Source organism: Balaenoptera borealis (assembly GCF_965194805.1).
Source record: "Balaenoptera borealis genome assembly, chromosome: 8".
Lineage (NCBI taxonomy): Eukaryota > Metazoa > Chordata > Mammalia > Artiodactyla > Balaenopteridae > Balaenoptera > Balaenoptera borealis.
In genome coordinates this window covers 114,338,416-114,359,514 of record NC_138865.1, presented here as the reverse complement: position 1 = coordinate 114,359,514, position 21,099 = coordinate 114,338,416, and the positions used below count along the sequence as shown (strand labels likewise).

General features: G+C 41.8%; 1 protein-coding gene across 8 annotated transcripts in view; it reads right to left on the bottom strand.

Moving 5' to 3' along the window:
• GARNL3 (GTPase activating Rap/RanGAP domain like 3) overlaps window positions 1-21,099 on the bottom strand; it is a 154,452-nt gene that overhangs the window by 52,625 nt on the left and 80,728 nt on the right. For all 8 annotated transcript variants that reach the window (XM_082402606.1, XM_082402608.1, XM_082402613.1 and 5 more), the window contains 5 exons: window positions 19,761-19,860; window positions 17,995-18,113; window positions 6,491-6,555; window positions 4,032-4,095; window positions 2,178-2,204 (listed from right to left, as the gene is read on the bottom strand). In XM_082402606.1, coding sequence (XP_082258732.1) covers window positions 2,178-2,204; window positions 4,032-4,095; window positions 6,491-6,555; window positions 17,995-18,113; window positions 19,761-19,860 — 375 coding nt within the window. The remainder of the gene's footprint in view (window positions 1-2,177; window positions 2,205-4,031; window positions 4,096-6,490; window positions 6,556-17,994; window positions 18,114-19,760; window positions 19,861-21,099) is intronic.

The window sequence follows — 21,099 nt, the reverse complement described above, 5'->3', positions numbered from 1 at the left end:
TGTGATACTATACCAATACTAGTTTTCTCGTGATTGTAGGTGATATTTTCTTTATGCCTTTTGTGCATTTCTGTATTTTTCAAATGTTTGTCAGAAATGTGTATGACTTTTATTTTTTGCCTTTTACAAACTACACGTGGAGTTCATGGATTCTTTAGCAAAAAGCATGAATCATGCATGGATAATATGTAGATTAAAATGTAGATGTCTCCTTCTGCCTGCTCTCTGCCTCATCCCACATTACACTTCCATGAACCTGCCCAAAGCAACTCCTGCCAACAGCCGGCGGTGAAACCTCTCAGCCTCCTTCCTTGCGTTTACATCGCCATGTTCAGGAATCAGCTGAGATGCCGTTGCCTCAGAGAAACCCTCCCTGTTTGGTTAACGTATAAAACCTACCCCTGACCCCACATCACCTACCTTGTTTACTTTCCCCACAGCTATTGGGGCTGTCAATAGTACCGTGTTTATGTTTGCTTATTTACTTGCTTAGTTGGTCTTAGCCCACCAGATTGTAAACTCCATGAAGAAGGGACCTTGTCTTGTTTAGCAATGTATCCCCAATGCCTCGAGTAGTACACGGTTCACCCACAGTCAGAGTTCAGTGAACATTTGTTGAATCAATGAATGGAGGAGAGGAGTGAATGAATACACATAGAAATCTGTGTTTATAAAAACAACTGGGATTATACTGTAAGTATTGCCCTGTGAATTGCTTTTTTCTCAGTAAATACTATGTCGTGGAAATGTTTCCATGCCAGTAAATAGAGGTCTACCTCATTCTTTTTAATGGCATCATAGTATTTCATAATTCATTCAATCAATACATAATTCACTTATTCAACCAACAAATATTTACTCTGTGTCCTCTATCTGCACAGTTCTAGGCTCTGAAGATACAGCAGTGAACAAAATTGAATAAGTCCCTGCTCTCATTCTAATGGGGGCAACAGATAAAAACTGAATAAATGAAATCCCTGTGTTAAGAAGATAAACAAAGCAGTGAGAAGGGCAGTGGGTGAGAGGCAGGGTGTGCTATTTTAAACAGGCGACCAGGGAAGGTCTTGCTGAGCAGAGATGCTAATTAAGTGAGGGTGTGACCTGTGAGACACCTGGGCGGAGCATCCCTGCGGTGGGAAGAGCAGGCTTCCTGAGGAGGTGGAAGAAGAAGGAAGTCAGTGTGGTTAGTGCAGAGAAGAGGACGGAGAGGTGGCACCGGCCACAGCACGCAGGCCCTCGTAGGGAGGGCCTGGCCTGGCATGTTTGGATACTCTATGAAAACTAGAAGAGAGGGCAAGAAAGGAAGCAGGGAGAAGAGCTGGAGAGCTGCAGAGTCCAGGCAGGAGACGGTGGGGCTGGTGTCGCGGGGTTCGAGTGGTGGTGGTGGAGGCATTGAGACGTGTCCATGGAATGTGCTGATGGATTAGATGGGGGGTGTGACAGAAGGAGAGGTGTCAAGGATGTTTCCAAGTTCGGCCTGAGCAACTGGACGGATGATACTGCCATTTACCGAGAGGCACAGTGTACACACACTCCACTGATTTACTCAACTGTCTATTGATAATATTTCGGATATTTCTCTATGTTAGTTATGGACTTGGAAAACCCAACATATTTTTTTTTTAAAGATTGATTGATTGATTGATTGATCGATTGCTATGTTGGGTCTTCGTTTCTGTGCTAGGGCTTTCTCTAGTTGTGGCAAGAGGGGGCCACTCTTCACCGCGGTGCGCGGGCCTCTCACTATCGTGGCCTCTCTTGTTGCGGAGCACAGGTTCCAACATATTTTTTTTTTAAAGTGGGACAACAGAAAATGGAAACATGCAAATAATATGGCATTCTGTAAGTCGAGTGTGCTAATAAAGTACACTAGCTTTAACTGAAGGAAAACAAAAACCTAATTCCTTACCCTGATCATGAGGTTAACATTCGAATATTTCCAAGCAGATTTAAGCAGCTTGATTGTTTTTCTATCTTTACGGCTAGCTGCATAGAAAATTCTGAAATACACCCGAGAAAACATGTCAGTGGAGGCTTTCAGTGATAAGAGATTCTCGCTGTGCAAATCCACAGAGAGGTGTGCCTGGGAGAAAGGGCTGTGTTCCTGGTGAAGGGGGAGCTCGTTTACAAATATGGAGGCAGAGCGGCAGGACCAGGCGTCTCGCGAGACTACTTACCTCTTGTTCTTCAAGAACCAGCAAGTCCTGTCAAATGAAGTTCGAAAAGTTATGTCCATGCTGAATGGTGGTCATTTTATGTTGACTTTCTGTGAAAGCCAAGCTTCAGTCTACTGACATTGACACCACTTTTCTCCCCTTCGAAGTGCTTAAAATATTCAAATTTAGCTCTACAGATTTTTATACAATACCTGGTCATTTAGGAAAGGCATATTATACCACAACTATCAGGAAACAAAGATGATGCATAGCAGTGGGAAGAAACACACAGATACCTAGGTTTCTCTAACCACTTAAAGCTAGCTTATCATATGCTGCTTCTGGGAAGATTTCGCCTGAGAAAAATGTTACACAGAAGGGCAGCAGAAACAGACAAATAACATTTTAAAACAGCATCAGCCACCTTCCCACTTTTGGTGGAAAGATGCCTTCTTTAGAGTGCAGTTGGTTTATTTTCTGTTTACCTTTTGGATCCAGTGATTTGTAAGAACTCTTTTCCCTACACCGGAAGCCTGTTGCTCAAGCCTTCCTAAGGGAAATCTACAGACACCTGATGACAGCAGGGGAACTACTGCTGGTAAGTTGCACACACACACACACACACACACACACACGCTTGGATGCTCACACCCACAGAGGATGGAGGGAAAGCTCATGAATGGAAGGGAGAGTGTGAAAGTGTCTTTTGTTTGGTGAAAAACAGGCATAGAGTTATGATATAAATAGGCAGAAGGTTGCTGTATCTCGTTTTCTTGTCCTGTCTCATTTTGTGGGAGAGAGAAAGCAGATAAGGATGGCCAGGCAGGGGTGACCTCTCTGGGCAGAGGGGATCTGCTCAGCAGCAAGATGCAGAAGGAAGCATCCAAAAGGCTCGTGGGTTTTGGCCCCAGTGTCTGGGGGTCCAGGCTCCAAGAAGGAAAGGATTGAGTATGATAACTGGTACAAATGAAGTAATAAGGACACACTGGTACTAAACTTATAATTCTAATTTGTTTTTAAGGTGGCTATAAGGAACTACTATTAAGCACAGTATGGCTTAAAGTTGCTTAAAGTTTAACCTAACACAACCATTTTTGCCTCAGTTCCTTCTGGGGTTGAGTCAGGGTACAAATACTATTTTAAAAATTAAATTAGAACAGAAGACATGGGAATTCACAATTCTATACATTTCTGGTAAGCTAAGTTGAGAGCCAGTAACTTATTATAAAAGCTAACTGTATCGTGAAGGTATGCACACAAAGATCGCTCATGCTTCCATCCATCCTTCTCATACTGCCTGAATTATTTCCCTAAAAAGCAGATTTAAGCATGATGCTCCTTTGCTTAAAGATTCTACTGGCTCCCTGCTGTCTCCTGCATAGAGTCCAACCTGCCTCTCCAGCCTCTTCCTGTGTCACCCCACCTGGCATGCCAACTCCTCGAAGCTCAGCTCTAACACACAACTGTCACACCATTAGTGATGGCTGTGTTTATACGTTTCAAGGGGATGATTTCAAAGTGAAACTGATTGCAACTGCAAGACAAAAGTTTGGCTGACATTTTTCTGATGGACTGTTACCTAGTTTATGACTCTAAATTTTTTTTCTCCCAAGGCGGACTGCTTTCCCTTAACAGTAAGTCCTAAGAAAACAGGACAGCTTTCTGGACATCTTCTATCCTCTGAGTTTCTGAAAATGACAGACTCCCAGCCTCTATCTTAGACTGATTGCATCAGAATGTCGGGTGGGAGGTTCTCCATGATGAGAACCACTGGTGATTCTGGTTGGGATCCTAGGCTAAGAATCACCGATGATTCGTCAGTTCTAACACTGTGATCAAATTTATACAATTATGAAGCACAAAATTCTCTGTTACCTTTTGTATCTCAGGATGAAAAATTTCCCTGGGGCCTTTCTCGAATTTGTCCAGATTCATGGCACTGAAATAGAATGGATAGAGTGAGCCGCAGTGTGGTGGAAACTTAAACAATGTGGAGCCAGTCTCAGGTCTTCAGGAAAGCTAAGTATTATCTCCTAGAAAATCATAGCTGGATTCCCTGAAGGGCCACAGGAGGTACAAACCAACAAGGAGTGATCAATGAAGGAACATACGCGAGTAACCAACCGCAGTGGCTGTACCCTGAGCACGCTCACAGAGTAAGAGAGGGAGGGGGGAATTGACAGCATCTGTTTCAGGCAACCTTGACTAATCTCCATGATTCTTACTTTTATTTACTAAAAAAGTGATTCACTGACATTTACATAGCAATTAATGATAAAATGAAATGTAATTAAGATGACCTGACGTGTCTTTCTTCCTTTGGCAATTCCTCTCCCACTTAGGGCAAAAGGCTGTCCTTAGCAGGATTGTTCTTTTATGTTTTGCTTTGGACAAGCAACGTGAATTTCCTTGAGCTAAGTTCCTCTAGAGGTAAAACAAGGAAATTGGACTAGACGATGTCTAAGGCCCCTTTCAGCAAGAATCCTCATATTTGTAAATGAAAGGTAAAAATAATAGTTAATATTTACAGAGTATTTACTATATGCCAGGCACCCTGCTAAATGCTTTACATGGATTATCTCATTTAATCTCTATGAGGCAAGTACTATTTTATCCCCATTTTAAGGATGAGTAAATTGAGGCTCAGAAGTTAAAGAAATAGTCCAGGATAACAATGCTGTGAAGTAGTGGAGCCATGATGTGAACTCAGGCTTATCTGACTCCATAGTATTTATATTTTAATTTTCTTTTAAGTTTCCAAGTTCATGATTGTAACAAACAGATAAAATATTTTCTTCTATTGGCAGCAACTGCAGAAGTTTTAATCTTCGCATCTTTAAAAATACTCTCTTGCTGCAGCTTGCTCTGGCTATGAGTGGAGGACTGAAAAGTGAAGGCCTACTCAGACAATTAAATGAAATTAAAACTCAGTGAAATCCCTGGTCTTTAAATATACAGAAGAAAGGAGCTGGAGAAACTTCATTTTAGAAGAAGAAGAAGAAAAAAGGATTCACAGAAATTTAAGCCAATATAATTCAAACTATTGCTCTCAAAGCAAGTTAAGATTTAGAAGCAGCAAGATACTTCTGTGCTCAAGGAAAAGGTTAACCTCTGCACTGATGCCCTCTTAGCTCGGGCTTCAGACTGGCCAGGAGAAAGATCAGGGGGCCTAGAGCAGAGGGGAGAAGGTCTGCAATCTGAAGACAAAGTCAAGCTTGAACGTGAGATATGAAATGTTTTACTTCTTAATCTCAGGACCCTTTCATCAGCCAATTGCAATCCCTAACTGACAGTCAAGTTTGTCACTCTAACAGACATTCTGGCAAGTATGAGTCGTGGGTGGGAACATCAAAAACACCACCTCCTGCCACCACCTAGTTGCAGATGAATAAAGACTAAATCACCAGGCCACCAGGATAAGGTCTCAGACTCACACAGGATGGCATTGGTGATTGACAGCTCAAGCCCTGGCATCACACGAACCCAGGTTTAATTCCCAGCTCTGTGGTTTACCAGCTGTGAGATCTTTGTCAAATCTCTTCACCTCTCTGAGGCTCCGATTCCTCCTATGTGGAGTGGTGGTAGTAATAGATCTACTTTACAGAGCTGATTTAAAGATTCCCCAAGAGAATGCTTGTTAAGCATTTAGCACAGCGCCTGACAAACAGAAGCTACTGTTACTACGATGTAACATCTTAGCTGGTGACAGAGCAACAGGCCAACCTGCGTGGTGGCATTCCCAAGGGGAGGCTGCCACCCGACATGGGGGAGAGATGATAGGGAGGTGGAAAGATGGGGGCATGAGAGGCAGCTGAGCACCGAGCAGCGAGTGGTTCCTTCCATTCATTTAACTTTCTGTTGGTGAAGAATAAGCACGTTCTTCTCAGAGAAGCATTTGCTGACATCTGAGTTTCTATTTCAAACCAGAAAAATGAAAGGAAAAAAATTTCTTGATTTTCTTTACAAAACCAAAATATTTGCATGCGTGCTGGAAAAAAGAAGCAGGCGATGCATGCAGAACACAGATGCTTGAGAGCAAAGCTCGGAACCAGCCAGACCTGGACTTGTGCCTCAGTCCTACTACACACAAGCTGTGTGATCTTGGCTTTGTCCTTCTGGGCCTCTATTTCCTCATCCATAAAATGGGGATAATAACACTATCTGTCCTATAGGGCTGCAGTGAAGATTCAGTGAGGTAATGCATGTCGAGGGCTTAGCAAAATGTTGAGTATAACTCCAAGGCCCAAGGAAATAGCAAGCTGACATCAGAATGATCACAGGAAAAAACCCATTTATGGGTGCCTGGTGTTGGGTTTCTGCTCATTTGTACTCACCTTAAGATGGACTTCACAGAGAGCGTTTTTGTGGGGCTGTAGGGAAGGCATATTTTCTGGGTACCCTGGAAAGTCAAAACAGCAAACCAGTGAGAAGTCTGGCAATTTCCATCTCTGAGAGAGTCTTACCTGGTCATTTAAAAGAAACCCATGTCCAGTCTTTCTCATTTTTCTTCATATATATAAATACATTCTATGTTAGAAAAACTCTTACTGAGGTTCGACAGCATCTTCCACCATTCCCCCCTACCTGGCATTTACGCTTTTCTTTTCTTTTTTTTTTTGCCTTGGGTCTTCGTTGCTGTGCACGGGCTTTTCGCTAGTTGCGGTGAGCGGGGGCTACTCTTCGTTGCTGTGTGCAGACTTCTCATTGTGGTGGCTTCTCTTGTTATGGAGCACAGGTTCTAGGTGCGCAGACTTCAGTAGTTGTGGCGCATGGGCTTAGTTGCTCCTTGGCATGTGGGATCTTCCTGGACCAGGGATCGAACCCTTGTCCCCTGCATTGGCAGGCAGACTCTTAACCACTGTGCCACCAGGGAAGTCCTGGCATTTACGCTTTAAGAATTACTCTGCAGCGTCTGGACTGCTGGGTCCGCGCTGTCTCAGGTGCTGCGATAAGCAGATGAGCCGTCTGAACCAGAGGAGAAGGGGTTTTGGTCTCTGAGCCAAGAATTGGATCAGCCTCAAAGATCAGAAGAAGAAAACTGTCTCCACACATTCAACGGGACCCAAATGTGATTCCTCCAGGTCAAAGAGTTTTTTTTTTTTTTTTTTCTTTGTTTATTTATTTATTTATTTTTGGCTGTGTTGGGTCTTCGTTTCTGTGTGAGGGCTTTCTCTAGTTGTGGCAAGCGGGGGCCACTCTTCATCGCGGTGCGTGGGCCTTTCACTGTCGCGGCCTCTCTTGTTGCGGAGCACAGGCTCCAGACGCGCAGGCTCAGTAATTGTGGCTCACGGGCCTAGTTGCTCCGCGGCATGTGGGATCTTCCCAGACCAGGGCTTGAACCCGTGTGTCCTGCATTGGCGGGCAGATTCTCAACCACTGCGCCACCAGGGAAGCCCGGTCAAAGAGTTTTTAAACTAGAAATCACCCGATTCTTTCAGAGAAGTTTTCATAATGTGTACTTTTATATTTGTCTGTGTTTACTTATTTAAAGTCTGTTTCTTCCTCTCTGAATGAGTACCCATTGTGACCAACTCATAGGAAGTACTCAGTCAATACTGGTTGAACGAAAGGGAATGAAGGAAGGATTGCCTGATGGCTCAGTCCCACATCTAAGCACCCAGGAGAGATGAGGGCTAGTCTCTTTTATAATCTCCAAGAAAGAGACGATACAGATTTATAATTCGCAAAGGATTTATACTACACGCTTATTTAGCAAAAGAGATTATGACGCAGTCCACGTATAAAATTCCCTTTCTAACTATGACTAATAATAAAATTGGCAGCACAAACAGCTAGAGAAGGGAAAGGACATTCCTTGTAGGAATCAGGCAAGTTTGTTCATGTTTTCGGGACACATCTGCAAACTCATGTGTCCGAGCCCTGAGCGATGGCACGGAGTGGAGTTCCCCAACCTTTTCAAGCCCTTGATCTCTTTTGGCAGACTAAACTTTCACACCCAGGGCCCTGGAGAACTGGGTATTCTCACCCCTACTCCATGCTGGGGATGAGTATGCCTTCCCAGTTAAGTGTCAGAAGTTGCACCAGGTAGAGCCCTTCTTTTGGATTCTCTACTAGCCAAGGAAATTAAGTTGAGTTTTCTTTTTTTTTTTGTAGTTTGCATTCCGCAGATTTAAAAAAATTTCTACATATAAATATTATGATAGGAATATGCATTTTCAAATTCCACATGACCCACCCACTGAAACCTGAGTTAGTCCTGCAGCCTTGCTTTTTCACTGGCCCCAGCTTACCTCATACTGTGGTCACCTGTGTGGGATGCCAACCGGTCTAGAACAGGGTCTTGAATCTGACCTTCTTGCTTGTCTACCTTTTCTTCTCACCAAACACACCAAAGGCAGCTTTTAAGAGAAGACCGGGGCAGCTTTGGGGGGAATGTATGGAATGAGAGAGGGAGGATCCAGCCCTGCCTGGGTGCTGGTAACATCGTCACAAGCTGCTGAAATGGATGTGAAACCCAGGGCTCTTGGGATTGTGGATCTGTACTTTTCTTCACTATAAAGGGGTAAAGCTCTTCCTCCCCGTCATTTTTTTTGTGTGGCTTTCCAGGGTTGCTGTTCTAGAAAAAACACCTTCCAGTTCTCTGTTTTCAGTGGAACCAAAAAATGCACAGGGAGAGTCAAGTACAAGTGCATATCAGGCAACACTAAGTGAGCAGAGCAGGACACAGAAGTGCATGTCCACATTACCCCATTTAGCGGGTGTGTGTGTGTGTGTGTGTGTGTGTGTGTGTGTGTGTGTTTACGGACAGATGTCGAGAAGGACGCTGCAGTGACTATCACTGAGTAGTTGGATTTTGATCCTCTTCTTTTTCACTCACTTGCTGTATTGTCTGGATGGATTTTTTACAAGTGTGAGTCATTTTTTCTCTTTGGGTTTAGAAGGAACACAGCCAGAGATGTGCAAGACAGTTTCTAGCAGGCTTTATACGTTTAGCTGTGTTTCTGTTTAATGAGAGAATGTGAGCTCACAGGGGGCAGGGAGGGAGCGCTGAGTCACCTGCATTGTTGGATTCCCCACAGCCTCCAGCGCTGGCTTTGGGCCAACAGGGGCTCAATAACTGACCCTGACGCTGATGTTCTGCTTTGATGTGTTCATCTCCTCACTGCCCTTCAGTGGGCAGCAAACACCTACCCAGCCCTGCACATAATTTAGGGCTGAGAGAAGAGGCTCTGGATTTGGGCATTGGCACTTCTCAGAAGAAGGGGATTAATACTCCTTCTGCCCACCCCATGCTGCCTCCACGGTGGTCCTGGGTCTCAATCCCACCTCCCTGACTTCTCTCACCACCCAAGAGTCATCCCCAGAAGGCTCCTGTTTCTCTTGTATTTCCTGTTCCTTCTGTCTGGAACGACCCCCACCCCTCCCCCTACTCTCTATGTGGCTGGTTCCCTTTCATCCTGTGGGTCTCTTTAAATGTCACCTCCTCAGGAAGCTTCCCTGACTATCTCACTTTGGCAGGCCTCCGTATTGTTCGTTCTCTGTCTTCGTTTCCTTCAGAGTGCTCATCACAATTTATAATGTAATACAGACAATATCTTTGGAAATTAAAACAAGCAAAACTTCCCCTTGCCTTTGCCCCACTCTTCCTGCCCCAGTACCTGGCAACCGTCCCAGGTGAGGAAGTGAAGTGACTGTTTTCTGAAGGAAGAAGGTAGGACTGAGAAAATCTCTTCTGGAAGGAGGTAGCAGAAGTGCGACACGGACCCTGGCCTCAGTGGAAGGAGGGAAGAAGGAAGACAGGGAAGCTGAGGGGTTAGGTGTTGGGGCCCTTGATGCCTCCGTCCCGAGGGCAGGCCTGGATAGGGGCAGGGGTGGGGAAGCTGTAAGCACATCAAGGTAAGACCTGGAAGCACCCGGACTAGAGGCTCACTTCCCAGGCATGGCCTTCCAGAGGAGTCCTGAAGTCCAGGCAGAACCTGTCTGAACACAGTGAGGGGCAGTAACTCGGTAGCTTCCAGCATGGATGGCCAGCAAGATTAGAGACCCGAGCCTAAGGCGACGCTCCCGCCTCCTCCCGTGTGACCCGGGGCTGAGAGAGTGCAGCACTTCCGAGAGGCTCGGCAACCAGCAGAGACCTGGGATCAGGTCAGAGCGTTCACATGTGCAGTGACTTCACTACAAGGAGCAAACGGCCGGGACCACGGACTTCAGGGACAGGTGTTCTCCAATGACCCCCCCAAAAGCCGGAGGAGACCAGTTACACCTCAGTGGTTGCTCCTCCACAGCAGAAACCAGAAAGAACCCAGAGGGCCCCGTGGGGATCCCAGGTCCTCCTCTCCCACCACCATGAGGTCTCAGAGGTCCTCTCTTCACATACCCAAACATTTACTTCAGGAGAAACAGGGCTAGGGGACTGAAATCGGAAAGGCTGATTATTTGTCCAAAAGAGACAGAGTCATCTGAAGAGAATATTTAAGCCAGAAGAGACTGGAATACTGTAATAGGCAAACATAAAAAAAATAAGTAAAAAAAAATGGAGGGGGCCAGAAAACAGCCTTCCTGGTGCAGAAGATAAGAGGCTTTGGACGAAGGCACCAGCCCTTCTCAGTAGGTGACTAAGGAGAAGAGATGATCATGCACTTGGGGAAAACTGGCACCTGTTCTCCAGTGTTATCTTCTAAAACTGACACTTAAACTTGCTTCAAGGACAGCCATGCTAACGGCAAGACTGACCCCAATTGCAGTGGCATGGGGAGAGGGGTAAGGCCAAAACTTGTCTGCAGGAAATAATTCATGAGTAAGACCTAACTATTTTAGATCAGATTTTTACCTTAAACCTGCTTAAAGAAAGAAAAATTTCTGAAACATAACACAGAAGTTTATATAAATAGAGGCAGCAGAGCACACTGGTTAAGTTGGACTTCAATTCATTAATTATTAATCATTTCATGAATTCATTCAACAGATATTTATTGAGCTCCTTCTATGTGCCAGGCACTGGGCTTGCTGGTGGGGATACTGAGGACAAAGCAGTTATGTCCCCTCTTTTCACGGAGCTCACAGGACAGGGAGAGTGACAGCGTGAGTCAAAGAATTACATATAGAATTAGTTATGTACAGTGGTGACAGCTCAGCATGCAGTCCTGGGTTCTGCCTGGTCTGCCACCTCCCTCAGTCATGTCATTTAAGTTCCCTAAACTGTAATAACACCTATGCATTTGGAGGACACACCTGGCATACAGTAAGTGCTCAATAAATGTTAGATTTTATTGTTATTACTAGTACTAGTTTTAATCATCACAAAAAGTTCCTAGCCACAGTTTATTCTGTAGTGGTTCCTGGAAATTCTTTCTGGGCTTTTTGAAGTTGCTACTTTATTGCTATATAGGTATGCATGCATGCAAATGTGTGTGTATGTATGTGTGTATAAAAAATTACTGTTCCTTATGGGGATATATGTATATGTATAGCTGATTCACTTTGTTATATAGCAGAAACTAACATTGTAAAGTAATTATACTCCAATAAAGATGTTTAAAATTAAAAAAATTTTTTTAAATTTTTAAAAAATTATTGTTCTTTTACGTTTATGCTAATTTCTTTTCCAAAAAGAGCTACATAGCAATTTTGATACACTATGTAGCTGAGATAAAAATCAGCATGCAGAGAGGGCAGACAGCAGAAGCAAGAAGAACTACAGTCCTGCAGGCTGTGGAACAAAAACCACAGTCACAGAAAGATAGACAAGATGAAAAGGCAGAGGGCTATGTACCAGATGAAGGAACAAGATAAAACCCCAGAAAAACAACTAAATGAAGTGGAGATAGGCAACCTTCCAGAAAAAGAATTCAGGATAATGATAGTGAAGATGATCCAGGACCTCGGAAAAAGAATGGAGGCAAAGATCGAGAAGATGCAAGAAATGTTTAACAAAGACCTAGAAGAAGTAAAGAGCAAACAAACAGAGATGAACAATACAATAACTGAAATGAAAACTACACTAGAAGGAATCAATAGCACAATAACTGAGGCAGAAGAACGGATAAGTGACCTGGAAGACAGAATGGTGGAATTCACTGCTGTGGAACAGAATAAAGAAAAAAGAATGCAAAGAAATGAAGACAGCCTAAAAGACCTCTGGGACAACATTAAACGCAACAACATTCGCAGTATAGGGGTCCCAGAAGGAGAAGAGAGAGAGAAAGGACCAGAGAAAATATTTGAAGAGATTATAGTCGAAAACTTCTCTAACATGGAAAAGGAAATAGCCACCCAAGTCCAGGAAGTGGAGAGAGTCCCATACAGGATAAACCCAAGGAGAAACATGCCGAGACACAAAGTAATTAAATTGACAAAAATTAAAGACAAAGAAAAATTATTGAAAGCAACAAGGGAAAAATGACAAATAACATACAAGGGAACTCCCATAAGGTTAACAGCTGATTTCTCAGCAGAAACTCTACAAGCCAGAAGGGAGTGGCATGATATACTTAAAGTGATGAAAGGGAAGAACCTACAACCAAGCTTACTCTATCCGTCAAGGATCTCATTCAGATTCGATGGAGAAATCAAAAGCTTTACAGACAAGCAAAAGCTAAGAGAATTCAGCACCACCAAACCAGCTTTACAACAAATGCTAAAGGAACTTCTCTAAGTGGGAAACACAAGAGAAGAAAAGGACCTACAAAAACAAACTCAAAACAATTAAGAAAATTGTCACAGGAACATACATATCGATAATTACCTTAAACGTGAATGGATTAAATGCTCCAACCAAAAGACACAGGCTTGCTGAATGGATACAAAAGCAAGACCCATATATATGCTGTCTACAAGAGACCCACTTCAGACCCAGGGACACATATGTGACTGAAAGGACTGAAAGTGAGGGGATGGAAAAACATATTCCATGCAAATGGAAATCAAAAGAAAGCTGGAGTAGCAATAATCATATCAGATAAAATAGACTTTAAAATAAAGAATGTTACAAGAGACAAGGAAGGACACTACATAATGATCAAGGGATCAATCCAAGAAGAAGATATAACAATTATAAATATATATGAACCCAACATAGGAGCACCTCAATACATAAGGCAACTGCTAACAGTTATAAAAGAGGAAATCGACAGTAACACAGTAATAGTGGGGGACTTTAACACCTCACTTACACCAATGGACAGATCATCCAAAATGAAAATAAATAAGGAAACAGAAACTTTAAATGACACAATAGACCAGATAGATTTAATTGATATTTATAGGACATTCCATCCAAAAACAGCAGATTACACTTTCTTCTCAAGTGCGCACAGAACATTCTCCAGGATAGATCACATCTTGGGTCACAAATCAAGCCTCAGTAAATTTAAGAAAATTGAAATCATATCAAGCATCTTTTCTGACCACAACGCTATGAGATTAGAAATCAATTACAGGGAAAAAAACCCGTAAAAAACACAAACACATGGAGGCTAAACAATACGTTACTAAATAACCAAGAGATCACTGAAGAAATCAAAGAGGAAATCAAAAAATACCTGGAGACAAATGACAATGAAAACATGACGATCCAAAACCTATGGGATGCAGCAAAAGCAGTTCTAAGAGGGAAGTTTATAGCTATACAAGCCTACCTAAAGAAACAAGAAAAATCTCAAGTAAACAATCTAACCTTACACCTAAAGGAACTAGAGAAAGAAGAACAAAAAAAACCCAGTTAGCAGAAGGAAAGAAATCAAAAAGATCAGAGCAGAAATAAATGAAATAGAAACAAAGAAAACAACAGCAAAGATCAATAAAACTAAAAGCTGGTTCTTTGAGAAGATAAACAAAACTGATAAACCATTAGCCAGACTCTTCAAGAAAAAGAGGGAGAGGACTCACTCAGATCAATAAAATAAGAAATGAAAAAGGAGAAGTTACAATAGACACTGCAGAAATACAAAGCATCCTAAGAGACTACTATAAGCAGCTCTATGCCAATAAAATGGACAAACTGGAAGAAATGGACAAATTCTTAGAAAGGTATAACCTTCCAAGACTGAACCAGGAAGAAACAGAAAATATGAACAGACCAATCACAAGTAATGAAATTGAAACTGTGATGAAAAATCTTCCAACAAACAAAAGTCCAGGGCCAGGTGGCTTCACAGGTGAATTCTATCAAACATTTAGAGACGAGCTAACACCCATCCTTCTCAAACTCTTCCAAAAAATTGCGGAGGAAGGAACACTCCCAAACTCATTCTATGAGGCCACCATCACCCTGGTACCAAAGTCAGACAAAGATACTACAAAAAAAGAAAATTACAGACCAATATCACTGATGAATATGGATGCAAAAATCCTCAACAAAATACTAGCAAAGAGAATCCAACAACATTAAAAGGATCATATACCATGATCAAGTGGGATTTATCCCAGGGACGCAAGGATTCTTCAATATACGCAAATCAATCAATGTGATACACCATATTAACAAATTGAAGAATAAAAACCATATGATCATCTAAATAGATGCAGAAAGAGCTTTTGACAAAATTCAACACCCATTTATGATAAAAACTCTCCAGAAAGTGGGCACAGAGGGAACCTACCTCATCATAATAAAGGCCATATACGACAAACCCACAGCAAACATCATTCTCAATGGTGAAAAGCTGAAAGCATTTCCTCTAAGATCAGGAACAAGACAAGGGTGTCCACTCTCACCACTATTATTCAACATAGTTTTGGAAGTCCTAGCCACGGCCATCAGAGAAGAAAAAGAAATAAAAGGAATACAAATTGGAATAGAAGAAGTAAAACTGTCACTGTTTGCAGATGACATGATTCTATACATAGAGAATACTAAAGATGCCACTAGAAAACTACTAGAGCTAATCAATGAATTTGGTAAAGTTGCAAGATACAAAATTAATGCACAGAAATCTCTTGCATTCCTATACACTAATGATGAAAAATCTGAAAGAGAAATTAAGGAAACACTCCCATTTACCATTGCAACAAAAAGAATAAAATACCTAGGAATAAACCTACCTAGGGAGACAAAAGACCTGTATGCAGAAAACTATAAGACACTGGTGAAAGAAATTAAAGATTATACCAACAGATGGAGAGATATACCATGTTCTTGGATTGGAAGAATCAATGTTGTGAAAATGAGTATACTACCCAAAGCAATCTACAGATTCAGTGCAATCCCTATCAAATTACCAATGGCATTTTTTCTGGAACTAGAACAGAAAATCTTAAAATTTGTATGGAGACACAAAAGAGCCCGAATAGCCAAAGCAGTCTTGAGGGAAAAAAACGGAGCTGGAGGAATCAGACTCCCTGACTTCAGACTATACTACAAAGCTACAGTCATCAAGACAATATGGTACTGGAACAAAAAGAGAAATATAGATCAATGGAACAAGATAGAAAGCCCAGAGATAAACTCACGCACATATTATCAACTAATCTATGACAAAGGAGGCAAGGATATACAATGGAGAAAAGACAGTCTCTTCAATAAGTGGTGCTGGGAAAACTGGACAGCTACATGTAAAAGAATGAAATTAGAACACTCCCTAACACCATACACAAAAATAAACTCAAAATGGATTAGAGACCTAAATGTAAGACCGGACACTATAAAACTCTTAGAGGAAAACATAGGAAGAACACTCTTTGACATAAATCACAGCAAGATCTTTTTTGATCCACCTCCTAGAGTAATGGAAATAAAAACAAAAATAAACAAATGGGACCTAATGAAACTTCAAAGCTTTTGCACAGCAAAGGAAACCATAAACAAGACAAAAAGACAACCCTCAGAATGGGAGAAAATATTTGCAAACGAATCAGCGGACAAAGGATTAATCTCCAAAATATATAAACAGGTCATGCAGCTCAATATTAAAAAAACAAACAACCCAATCCAAAAATGGGCAGAAGACCTAAATAGACATTTCTCCAAAGAAGACATACAGATGGCCAAGAAGCACATGAAAAGCTGTTCAACATCACTAATTATTAGAGAAATGCAAATCAAAACTACAATGAGGTATCACCTCACACCAGTTAGCATGGGCATCATCAGAAAATCTACAAACAACAAATGCTGGAGAGGGTGTGGAGAAAAGAGAACCCTCTTGCACTGTTGATGGGAATGTAAATTGATACAGCCACTATGGAGAACAGTATGGAGGTTCCTTAAAAAACTAAAAATAGAATTACCATATGATCCAGCAATCCCACTACTGGGCATATACCCTGAGAAAACCATAATTCAAAAAGAGTCATGTACCACAATGTTCATTGCAGCACTTTACAATAGCCAGGTCACGGAAGCAACCTAAATGCCCATTGACAGATGAACGGATAAAGAAGATGTGGTACATATACACAATGGAATATTACTCAGCCATAAAAAGGAACAAAATTGGGTCATTTGTTGAGACGTGGATGGATCTAGAGACTGTCATACAGAGTGAAGTAAGTCAGAAAGAGAAAAACAAATATCGTATATTAATGCATATATGTGGAACCTAGAAAAACGGTACAGACGAACCGGTTTGCAGGGCAGAAATTGAGACACAGATGTAGAGAACAAATGTATGGACACCAAGGGGGGAAAGTGGTGGGGTGGTGGTGGTGGTGATGTGATGAATTGGGCGATTGGGATTGATATGTATACACTGATGTGTATAAAATTGATGACTAATAAGAACCTACTGTATATAAAAAAAAAAAATCAGCATGCAATTATTTAAATACTGGATTTCAACAAATGTACCCATCAAGTGGGACCACCAAATAATAGAACTAACATTTTCTAAGTGTGGTTTATTTTATTGCTTTTTAAATTATACACCGTACTCACCAATTCCAGAATAAGATGTTTTATCCTTTAGGCACCTAACCAGTTTTAAGATTTGACGATTTGGGACACTGGGTAAGTTTTCAAGCAAGATCTCACTTCAGGTCGTCTTGTTAGTGCTCATCACGCTGTGAGCCATAGCCCAGAACTTTCCCCATTTTACAAAGAAGAAAATGGAGGCTCAGAGGGCATGAGCAATTTTCTCAAATTCACACAAAATGAGCTTGTTATTGAGGTGATTTGACCCTAGTTTTCTGAACTCCAAACCCTTTGCTCTTTCTAGTGTTGATATGGTCTCTAAAAAATTCTCTGAGAAGCAAAGAAAAAAAAAAACAAGAGAAGAAGATAATGAGAAAAGGTAAAAGATGAAAGACAGAGGTCGAATGTAAGAATTACTAGAAAAAATTCAGAACAGGAAAAGAAGCAACACCAATGAACATAAAAAAACTTTTCTGAGCTAAAGAAAGACCCACGTCCTCGAGTTGAAAGGGCTTGCTTTCAGCCCGCTGTCCCCAGCTCAGTGGCCAGAGCCCACCATGGGCAGGAGGTACTTGTTAGATCTAGGGTTGCTTTTCTACACCATGAAATTGATGAAAGGAGGTAAGCCTCAAAGAAATCCTAGAAGCACAGCTGCTTCAGCAGTTGACCAACTGACTCATGGAAACAGGAGCCCCCCAGGGGCTGTGCCCACGTAACAGTATGATATTCGTCCACTAAATCTTGTTTCTTTTAGTTGAAGATGTGCCAGCTCATCACTTTCAGTATCAGTAACAGCGATAATAATATAGTCGTGTATTCCGAGAGGGCAGAGATTGAGGGGAATGAACACATCTACTTAGTGGCTTATGTAGGAAAAGTTGCTGTTAAACTCAGAGTGTGAAGGTCTCCCCTGTGAACAGGATAATCCTCAGTAGCCAAACTCAAAAACCCTAGTAGAAAAAGGCTGGCAATGACACTGATTAAACTCTGGAGTGGTGCTGAAACTCCAGGTGCAGGTCTGATACTCACTGTTTTCCTCCAAAGGATTGCACGGTATTGAGGGACACGCTGATTGTTTTGGTCAGAGAGGGTCACCGACAGGAAGAAGGGGCTCTTCTCCGCGTCATTTCCGATGTAGTTCTGATGGACTGCAAAAGAGGCAGGTTCAGAACAGTGAAGATGCAGCCGGCTCCTCCAGGCACTGGGAGCAGTGGGCACAGCAGGTGGCAGCCAGCCCTTCCCACAGGATCAGGGAACAGTAATCTCCAGCCCAGCTCGGGACAGAACCTGGTGACTCTATCCTAATCATGCTCTCCTGTTCCCCTTGCCAGGGATGGGCTCAGGAATGAACACGTGACCCAATTCTGGCCAATGAGACAGGAGGAAAAGTGTGTCAAGGGGTTTCTGGAAGGGCTTCCTCACTCCTGAAGATGGCCTTCTTTTCCCCTGGACGCAGTGGTGTCTAGAAATGATGCCTGGAATTGCTGCAACCATCTTGTGACCCTGAGGAAGGCCAGCATGGATGACATCACCGAGCCTCTGACTCCACCAACCCCGGAGCCTGCCCTACCTCTGGGTCTCTTGTTGTCTCCCTTATTGTTTAAGACCGTTGAGGCAGCTGAAGGCATCCAAACTGACGGCACCACTTATCTCTGGAGTCATCACTACTCCAGGCACTATGCTTTCAAGCATTTGGGAAGATAGCAACTTTCCCCCAATTTCTTTCTTTATAAAGAGATATGTCTTGCCAAATAAGTGAACTTCTTGGAATAATACAGTATCCGATTTTTAAAAAGACATCATTTGGGTCTGCTCACTCTCATTTTATAGCTCAAGTATCACATCTTCTACAAATAAATAAATGCATTAGCCTGATAAGCGATTTATCTAACCCATTTCTAATTCTGCCATAGTGATTATTCTTCCATTCCCATTGCCTTCTGTCGCTAACCACGCTCCTGTTTCCCACCTTTCCATATATGTTCACATAAGCCTTTTGCTTCAAATGTACATCACTATTCATGACAGAGCTCTTGGTATGTGCCAGGCACCAGACTTAGTGTGCCTCACTGACACTTCTGTTCAAACCTCCTAGGTATGTACTAGTAATATCCCCACTTTACAGATAAGGAATTAAGACTCAGAGAAGTGGGAGTAACTAGTGTTAAGGTCCTATGTTGATAATGGCAGAACCAGGATTCAAACAGTCTACAGTCTCCATGAGGGCAGGGATCACAGCTGCCTTTGCAAAAGCACATTGCCTGGCACTTGGTAAGTGATAAACAAATCCTGGTCACCAGAGCCTACAGCGTAATGCCTCTCTGCTCTGCATTGGCCCTGGAGCTCAGGGAATCGTTTCTCCCCCTCACTGCCTTGAACTAACTGTTCAAGGCCCACTATAGACTGGGTACGTGCCTTGTTAAGGCACGTGCCTTGTTTGTGCCCTGCAAATTCTTCTCATCTCGCAAATCACTCATTCATACTATCTAATCCTCTTTACTCCCCAGGGACAAAAACAACTGGCAAAAACTAACTAAATAAAAAATTTAAAGATAAAAATATAAGATAAAAAATAAAATATAAATAACAAATTTAAAACCGAGGAAAACCTGCTAGGGCTGAATCTTCAAAGCTTACAAATCTACAAAGCTTACAACTGACCTTGAAATGAAATGCCCTGACCTCAGTGTCCCTAAACTGATAACTTTCACACATATAGGGTACCAGAAATTATACTGACACTAATTTTCATTCTGAATATCCTTTCTTCCCAACCACTGTAATGACATAATTACCTTGTCCTAAAAAATACTTGAAATACCATCTGGTGTGGTATTCTGGGTTCTCTAAGTGCACGTCTGTCCTTCGCCAAGTGCCTGGCAGAGCAGTTGCATTCTGTAATGGAACAAAGTTATGCCATTAAGAGGCTTATTTAGAAAGTAAACAAGGTAGTAAGGAACCAGATGCCAAAGAACCAGAAAAGTCACTGTTAAAAGTGTACAAACAGGGCTGTAACCACATGTTCTCATTAGAAAAGACACTGGTCTAAATCCACATCATAGAAACGTTCTGAAGGTCCTTGGGGGTAGGAAAAACCACCAGGTGAACCAGTTAGTTAAGCGATTTCTAACTTGAGTGTACTCGAGTTTAAAGTTTTTCTCCTTTCTGGGCCGAAGCTTCCACAACATTTGGGAGTTGGTGCCCGCAGAGGCATGCCCTTCTGTTTGTTACCCTGTTAACAGGCACATTTCACCTGGAACACATCTCGGCAGCATCTTGAGTTCATATTCTTTGTAGAATTTTAAAAATTTACTGTAACTCAATTAATGTGGAAAATATGGATAAACATAACGAATAATCTGAATCCTCTATCCAAAGATATAATCATTATTAATGATTTGATATGGTTTCCTCAAATTTTTCCCCTACATGTACATATGTACTTTTCTTACCAAAATGGAATCATACTGAATATACAGTTTGAAACTCCATTGACATCTACATTGTGCCCTGTGTGTAAGACAGACTGCTGGAACATTCTTTTCTCATTCTGACATGGCTCTAGTGATTTACTGGATGACTGTGGTCAGTTTCTTTATCATGTTGAAGAAGTTCCCTTCAATTCCAAGTTTATAAAGCGGTTTTCTCAGAAATGAATATTGAATTTTACTGAAAGCTTTTTTTTTTTGGCAACTATTTAGCGAATAGGTTAAATGGGGAAAATCATAGTCATGTAATAAATTATACCATTGGCTCTTCTTATACTGAATGATTCTTAGATTTCTGGAAGACACCCTTATAGGTATTCTGTTGATATACTGTACTGCTGGATTTAAAAAAATGACTTATGCATATTTGTTGGTGAGATGAATCTATAGGTTTCTTTTCAGTATATATTTCTGTCATGCTTTCAGGGTTATATTACTTTATAAAGTGAATTAGGATGCTTTCTGTCTTTCTCATTGCTCTGGAAATAATGACGTTCACGGAAAGAGCTCTAAATGCCAAGTATTAGGCCACACACTGTACATGAATTATCTCCATAGGATCTCCACCAACTCATGAGATAGAGTCGATTTTATCCCCTTACTTTCAGATGAGGAAATTGATGCTTAGATAATTTAAGTATGTTGC